The sequence below is a fragment of the Lottia gigantea genome (genome assembly GCF_000327385.1).
Source record: "Lottia gigantea unplaced genomic scaffold LOTGIsca_2, whole genome shotgun sequence".
NCBI classification, from domain to species: domain Eukaryota; kingdom Metazoa; phylum Mollusca; class Gastropoda; family Lottiidae; genus Lottia; species Lottia gigantea.
The window spans coordinates 2,490,742-2,499,945 of NW_008708400.1; the positions used below are offsets into that span (position 1 = coordinate 2,490,742).

Sequence of the window (9,204 nt, forward strand, 5' to 3'; positions counted from 1 at the left end):
AGGAAGTATAACATTAGAAGGTAATGGGATATCTATGTTATATGATTGTTATTTTGTTTGTAGGACGTAAAACATTAGAAGGTAATGGGATATCTATGTTATATGATTGTTATTTTGTTTGTAGGAAGTATAACATTAGAAGGTAATGGGATATCAATGTTATAAGATTGTTATTTTGTTTGTAGGAAGTATAACATTAGAAGGTTATGGGATATCAATGTCATATGATTGTTATTTTGTTTGTAGGACGTATAACATTAGAAGGTAATGGGATATCTATGTTATATGATTGTTATTTTGTTTGTAGGACGTATAACATTAGAAGGTAATGGGATATCTATGTTATATGATTGTTATTTTGTTTGTAGGAAGTATAACATTAGAAGGTAATGGGATATCAATGTTATAAGATTGTTATTTTGTTTGTAGGAAGTATAACATTAGAAGGTAATGGGATATCAATGTCATATGATTGTTATTTTGTTTGTAGGAAGTATAACATTAGAAGGTAATGGGATATCTATGTCATATGAATTGTTATTTTGTTTGTAGGACGTATAACATTAGAAGGTAATGGGATATCTATGTTATATGATTGTTATTTTGTTTGTAGGAAGTATAACATTAGAAGGTAATGGGATATCTATGTTATATGATTGTTATTTTGTTTGTAGGAAGTATAACATTAGAAGGTAATGGGATATCTATGTTATATGATTGTTATTTTGTTTGTAGGACGTATAACATTAGAAGGTAATGGGATATCAATGTCATATGATTGTTATTTTGTTTGTAGGAAGTATAACATTAGAAGGTAATGGGATATCAATGTTATATGATTGTTATTTTGTTTGTAGTAAGTATAACATTAGAAGGTAATGGGATATCTATGTTATATGATTGTTATTTTGTTTGTAGGACGTAAAACATTAGAAGGTAATGGGATATCTATGTTATATGATTGTTATTTTGTTTGTAGGAAGTATAACATTAGAAGGTAATGGGATATCTATGTTATATGATTGTTATTTTGTTTGTAGGAAGTATAACATTAGAAGGTAATGGGATATCTATGTTACATGATTGTTATTTTGTTTGTAGGAAGTATAACATTAGAAGGTAATGGGATATCTATGTTATATGATTGTTATTTTGTTTGTAGGAAGTATAACATTAGAAGGTAATGGGATATCTATGTAATATGATTGTTATTTTGTTTGCAGGATGTATAACATTAGAAGGTAATGGGATATCTATGTTATATGATTGTTATTTTGTTTGTAGGAAGTATAACATTAGAAGGTAATGGGATATCTATGTTATATTATTGTTATTTTGTTTGTAGGACGTATAACATTAGAAGGTAATGGAGTATATTCTATGTCTAAACATGCTCTAGTAGCCTATACTGATACATTACGTCAAGAAATGAAGAAATGGGGTGTACATGTTAGTTTAATAGAACCCACAGGATTTTATACAGGTATTACATTTTTGACAGCATATTATCAGGAACTTTTTTTGAGGAGGGACTGTAGCTCAGTCTGGAAGAGTGTCAGAATCTCAAGTTGTTTGTTTGGTTACAGACATATACATTTTGTTTAATAATTGTTGCAACCAAGACTGTAACATAATGGAATCCAATGTCTCATTATTAAAATGATGACCAAGCCTCAATTAGCTTTTGAAATTAATTCAAACCCATTTTAGCCTCATTTCAACTCGAAAAATGCTATGGTTTTAGCAACCTTGTATAAATCCTGAATAATTATTTTCCCTGTAAACATGTAATTAAAAATCAGAGGTAGATCATTTTGGTCATTTTGGCCACAGAATGATTTTAAAAATAGAAATACATGTATAGAAATAGATAGATACTTTCCTCTCTATTTCAATTTCTTTAGGTAACATGCAGGAACATTCTTTTAGAAGTCGACAAAATGAAGTCTGGGATTCATTAGATGAATTAACCAAGGAGACATATGGAAGAGAATATCTGGAACATACATATACCCATATAATTAATGCTACCCCACGCTACCCTCGTGACCTGACACCAGTTATACGCTGTATGCGTAGTAGTTTATTATCTAAAAAACCACGAGAGCGCTACCCATGTGGCACAGGAGCCGAATTTGTAATGACTTTTTACCCATTATTACCAATGTGGCTAGCTGATAGATTTTCAGCGGCTATTTCAATTCTGCCAAAAAGTGTTACACCTTCTGCATTACAGAGGTAGTAAAGCAGTATGGTTTTATGTGCTTAATCAAATGCTTAATGCTGAGTTCTTTTGTTATTGTGTCCAATCATGCTTTGAAATTAACTTAGACACAGGGGCAAAATATTATAAAATTTAATATAGAAGAACAATTTGTCATTAAAATGGAATATTTTGGTACTTTTGGTTCATATACTACTAAAGTCAAGCAAAGATATTGTTGCACATCAGAGTACAATTCAAATCATCATCATTTAAAGTCACAGTAACACATTAAAGTGACAGGTGCACCATTTTGCGGGAATGATTCGAGTCTTGAATATATGTAGATAGTTTTCAGAAGTGCTAAAATGTACAAAAATCGCATAATTCCTACAAAAATATCTCAAACTGTGAATTTCTTTTCCTGTTTCTATAGATGTCTTTTCTCTGTATGGCAGTGTCTCAAGAAAAGACGTGTTGACATGGATTTGAAAGCTCAAATTTTGACGATGAGTTGTGAATACTATTCCTGATTGGCTAAGCTAAAAAATTTCAGTTTTCTGAGACTAAGGTTTGATTGGTCAAAAAATGGTGCATCTATCCCTTTAAGGTCAATATTGCATAGTTATTATACTACTTATTCTACCTGAAAAATGTATGATGCATGTGCACATCTTTGTTAGGCTACAAAATACCCAATATTGTGTTCATTATAAGTAATGCATTAAGGAAGTATAAAGGAAGAATGTTTGAAACGTTCTCAAATGTGCTTAACAATCTATCTGACCATAACTTATTTATATAATTTCCATAATGGGCATTGGAATTTAATCTTGTTTGGCATTAAACCCTTTTATAATTTTATTTTTAAAATAATTTAGGAGAATATTTTTTTTTTTGATTAAAGTGCTGTATTATATAACTGGTTTGTTTGTTGCTTTTGTCTAGTGATTTATTTACTTTTTGTTTATTTTCATTAATTGTTCTTGTGCAACCACAAATATGTCATGTTATGTTTCCTCTTATATAAAGAATAAGCATAGCCTTTACAAAAATATATTTTCATACAAGAGAGCTGAAGATGATGTATTGTATTAAATAAGCATTTCTGTGTTTTGCTATTTGTAAGTTTTGTACCGAGTGCTTTAATGCTTCGCTGATTTGTTGTGTTTCAAAAGTCATTATTGTTCTATCTTTCATCAGTTTTTTCACCCCAGTAAAGCAAATTCTAATCTCTTAATTTATTTATGATATGACAACATTTTGTTATCACCTATAGATAAAAAAAAAACTCGCCAGTTATATTGAATAAATGGCCTCTTTCTATGTAAGGGTTAATTAAGATACAAATTTGCATCAAATGTCTTAGTAATTTAATCAACTTAATTTGCTGATAACTGTTTAAAAAATAGTATGATTTTCTGTTTTCCGTTTTAACCCTTTAAGATTGAGTGTGAAATAATTAGACCATCATACACCTAGAGAATGACTTAAACTGTATGTGACTTTGGTAATGGCCACTTAATCTTCTACTGGTGTTGAAAGGGTTAACTATGTTTTTAGACTATTCAAACAATCAATCAATCAATCAATCAATCAATCAATCAATCAATCAATCAATCAATCAATCAATCAATCAATCAATATCAAGTAATTTAATTTGAGAACATAAATATCATGTATTGACATCTAAAAATCATTCTCAGAATAATAACCACTGTTCAATAAGAATAAATACAATGAAATGATATTTTATTCCACAGTTCAAGTTGTAACTTAAAACCATTGACATTAGTTAATATTATTAATTTATTTTCCTACATATTATCTATCATTTATTTTTCAAAATAATTTATTATAAAAGTGCTATATTTATGGTCAGTTTGATGCATTATTATTTTTTTACTGAGTATTCCGATTTCATCCGCATCAACAAGGGGTCCAAGCAATGTCATTAATTGTTATATTGTTCTTAATTCATGTTTTTCCTTTAATCAAAAAATCGATAACTTGAAATTTATGGTACTAAAGTGCAGCTAAAAATATTTGAATTTATTAAAATAAATGCGTTTAATATTTCTGATATTAAAATAATATGCATCATAAAGTTTTTGAATTCATTAAAATAGCATGCATCATTATTTCTGGAATGTATTAAAATAGTATATATCATGTCCTGTAGCAGGTGTTGTTAGGGATTCCTGAAACCACTCTATGATTGCTTTTTTTCAACTCAACATCTGTTTTATTTATACAATAGAAAATTTTACATTGATTGAAATTACATGAGCATTCACATTAGGTATAATGAAATTTATGAATTCCTTGAAATACTTAGTCTGAAACATTGGCCCATATTTCAGTCTACTGCTGCTGAAAACTGTCACAATAGCTATCAGTGACTCAAATATGGCAAGATGTAATTGACTATGAAATGGAATTTAATATATATTGAAATTTGAAGCATGGATATAATTTAACCTTTTTCCCAATCTGATAGACATACATGTGTAATTGTAGGTCTATTTCTCTAGACTAACTTATTATTACTGAACATTTTTGTGTGGATGAAATAGTGTCATTGTTGTTCATCAAATATATTGTAATAAAATTCAAATCAACTAGATGCATGTATTTCTTGACTGTTGGGGACAAAATAGACTTGCTATTAGTGTTTGCTTTTATTATGTTCATGGCATATGAAACTGTGCAGGCCAAATTATTTCTGTGGTGCTGGAAATTCCCTCATTACAAACTCTGATTTTGTTATAAACATGCATGCTTTAAGTCAAATCTTTTTAAAATTTTAATGTGATCTTATATTGAAAAAAAAAATCCTTATGTAGCCTTTCTTATAACATTTATATGGAATAATATTTGTTGAAAGAGTGACAGATGCTTAATTATTTATCACAAACCTCTGTTGGGTTATTGTATTGATACAGAATCAGAGTCCTAATTTGGCATCATAAAAACAGAAAGAGTACAATTTCATTGATTGTAGTCTGTAGCGTTATTCATCTTTTATTATTATCTCCCCTACATCTATATGATTACATTCAGAGCCTATATGTTAGAGCCTATATGTTTATATAGGCTCTGTTACATTATATGATTGTAATTTGACCGAATAAATCATATTTTTGGCAATTATATGGAGGTTAGGTGCTGGATTGTAGACTAATCTATTAATATATCTGTATTTTTCTGCTTTACAATTCTGATGAAATGTAGGAAAACTGGATGTTAAATATGAAAAATGATAAGCGCCAGAGAAAACTGAAACTCAGTATAAAAAGACATCATTAAAGCGATGGGTTCGCCATCCATTTGATAATTTTACCTTGAGTCCCAGAAACACGAATTTTTTAGCTAATCTGTAATAGTGTCCACAGCTTACTACCGAAATTTGAGACTTAAAATCCATGTGTGTCCAGAATTTTCAGAATGTTAAAGTTAAAATAATATTAATATTATGTAGAAAAGACATGTAATAAATATAGAAAGAGATATTTGTAGTTTGAATATTTTATATTTGTATTGTATATTTTAAGGGATTATGCGATTTTGTACATTTATACTACTAACATATATTCAAGACCCAAATCAACTCCCGAAAATGGCGAATCTGTCCCTTTAAGTGTAATTTACGAAGAGCACTTCGTTTTGTTGGAAATAAAGTTACCCGTATATGAAAAAAGTTGTTTCCAAAGAATATTCCATAAAACAATGATAAATGAAAAAAAACAATTATAATTCAAAAACTCGCGATTTCTTGAACACTGGGAGCCAGGATTGACTAGTCTTCACAATTCTCGTCTGTATATAAGTTCCACACTTTCCTCGACAGACGTAATAATTGTGAAGTATTCGTGAGTCAGAGAGGGTAATATATCGGTTATCACAGTTATCTTTAATTGAAGACTAAAATAAACCAACATCTATTCTCAACAATCTACATAATATATTATTAACATACTCTCCAGATGATTTCTGTTCATTTATTCTTTGATACCGTATCATTGGACCGGTTGATAACCTTGTACATTTCAGTAAATAAAAAACAAGGCTCGTAGTCAAATCAAGTTATAGTACGGTGTGGGAGAGTGGAGGGGGCAACTATTTTACTTGGCTGGTCACTCGAGACACGCTTTATCACACTTCTGCTTCTGAACAGGACAATTATAACAGGGCGTTTTTAACGGCAGAGGGGTAGGGGGTAAAATAATGACAAAGTTACGAAAGCACAGGTACAGAACGTATAAGTTTTTAGTTTGGGTAGTGGGTGTTTTTACATAGTAACAGTCAGCTAGAGGAACAGTCAGCTAGTGAAGTAAGACATTGGCACCTTTATAATAGGCTGCTTAACCTTTTGATTCGCAAATGCTTAGTGATAGCTCTTGGATTGGTGTACAATCCAAAAAAAGTCTGATGCAGAGATGGTGCCATAATATAATATTCCTGACCACAAATTGTAACAGACCCCATTAACCCCCCGTCAGAATTAACTAAGAACTGGGATAACCATGGCTACAGAATTAACTAAGAACTGGGATAACCATGGCTACAGAATAAAGTAAGATCTGGGATAACCATGGCTACAGAATTAACTAAGAACTGGGATAACCATGGCTACAGAATTAACTAAGAACTGGGATAACCATGGCTACAGAATAAACTAAGAACTTGGATAACAATGGCTACAGAATAAAGTAAGAACTGGGATAACCATGGCTACAGAATAAACTAAGAACTGGGATAACCATGGCTACAGAATAAAATAAGAACTGGGATATCATGGCTACCGAATAAACTAAGAACTGGGATAACAATGGCTACAGAATGAAATAAGAACTGGGATATCATTGCCACAGAATAAAGTAAGAACCGGGATATCATTGCCACAGAATAAACTAAGAACTGGGATAACCATGGCTACAGAATAAACTAAGAACTGGGATAACCATGGCTACAGACTAAAATAAGAACTGGGATATCATGGCTACCGAATAAACTAAGAACTGGGATAACAATGGCTACAGAATAAAATAAGAACTGGGATATCATTGCCACAGAATAAATTAAGAACTGGGATATCATTGCCACAGAATAAACTAAGAACTGGGATATTATGTCCACCGAATAAACTAAGAACTGGGACAACAATGGCTATAGAATAAAGTAAGAGCTGGGATATCATGGCTACCGAATAAACTAAGAACTTGGACATCACGGCTATAAAATAAACAGGAACACGGAAACTATCATCATGAAGATTTGAACCATGCAGTGCAGTGATAATGCAATCTCGAATGTTGTAATAATGACAAAGGACAAATAGGTGCTAGAATAACATACCTTGTAAGGACTGGGGTGTCATTCACTGTAAAAGTAAAGTACTGTAACCTTAATTTCTTCTTAAAATGTGACATGCAATTGACATGAAATGACTTGCACATTGGTTTTGTATCGTAACCCTTGATTTCAACTCACACCCTTATAGTTGGGACAGCTGATGTTCTAGGAAACAATAAGGTTGGTCAGATGCGCCACATCCGTCTTAATACAATACAACCACCAAACAAATTGTGAATAAGGGGCATATCAAGCCAGTCTACTGTGGCCCAATGGAAAGAAACCCCTCTGATAGGAAATCACTAAACCCAACAGATCACCAATCAACACCTTAAATACCTTTCTATTGTTTTACCACTGAGTACGATTCAACCCTTTCTTAAAGTTTCAACACTACTATGTTTATAAACATATGACATTAATTGAAGGCGAAGAAATATTTCTCATACTGAAGCAAATTCTTATGCATATTTAAGATTCTTATGCATGATTAAGGGGATGTCAAGGGCAATTCTCTTCTAATAAGTATTCAGATTTCCAATATATTACAAATATTACAATTATAGTACCATACGATCTATAGTCCCTTTAAATTTCTGACTGCACCAGACCATGCACTTTATAAAACCACAGCACAAAAATAAGTGTGGGTATGTGACGTCACCAAAACTAGATATTCATCAGCATACAGCATAGTGCGTGATTCCCTTTCTTATGTACAATTTTCTCTTTTACTTTTTTAGAACTTTTAATGCCCCCGACCGACCCACCCCTCCCCACCCTTAAAATTTCAGAGAGTTCCATTTCCTCATTTAAACGAAGTTCATTGACTTTAATTATTACTTACCATGATGATTGATATTTAGACCAATATAATTATGAAAGAATCGACGTGATCTGTTTAAAAGGCAATTATTGATAACCTATCTTCTAAAACCTTGGCAAGAATTTTGACCAATGAAAGCGATTAGTGTTTATATATCATGTTTATAAGCTAATTATGAAAGAATTATTGGCTAGGTTGTTATTGGGAGAGATTGTATAAACAGATGTAATATTTGACCAACACATTCTCAACACAGATGCCTTGTTTCATGCCTTTCGTTGTGTGAAAACAACCACAACCATCTTTACATCAAACTATTCCAGGCGAAAAATGCACCTTGACTTGGGAGGTGAAATGACCGTAAAGAAATGTAGTTTAAATGACTGTATTTAGGTTTTCTAACTATATAATGGACTTGCAATGGTGCAAATGGATGTTATTAGTGTCCCCAATAGGCTACATATAAAAGTATAGAAAACCTCTTTTTAATAAAACGATCAAAATGATGAAAAATAGATTGGCATTTCAAATTGACATTCATTCGTCTTTACAAAGATAGATTAAAATCACAGATTAAATGCAATGAGATTTACATTCTACTTTCTTCAACGTTATTGCTGCAAGAAACGTCCTGCCTTTCTCGGTTTTCAATTATTGAGAGTTTAAATCAGTCTGAATTGGGTGTGAGTCTTATCAACTAAAATCATACTAATAACTAATTTTTTCAAAATTAATATTGTTCTGTGGCCTAGTCCACGTCTTAATACCGCGAAAGTTACGCTAGCGCTCTGCATTATAGATATGCCTTTACGGAAACTGC

General features: G+C 31.4%; 1 protein-coding gene across 1 annotated transcript; it reads left to right on the forward strand.

Annotated features, from left to right (window-relative positions):
* Positions 1–1,374: 1,374 nt before the first annotated feature.
* LOTGIDRAFT_67057 (hypothetical protein) lies at positions 1,375–2,209 on the forward strand (the record flags this gene model as incomplete). Its single annotated transcript, XM_009053089.1, has 2 exons — positions 1,375–1,483; positions 1,905–2,209. Coding segments are annotated over 2 exons (414 nt in total), but the record flags the coding sequence as incomplete, so codon positions are not given.
* Between the last annotated feature and the right edge of the window lie 6,995 nt (positions 2,210–9,204).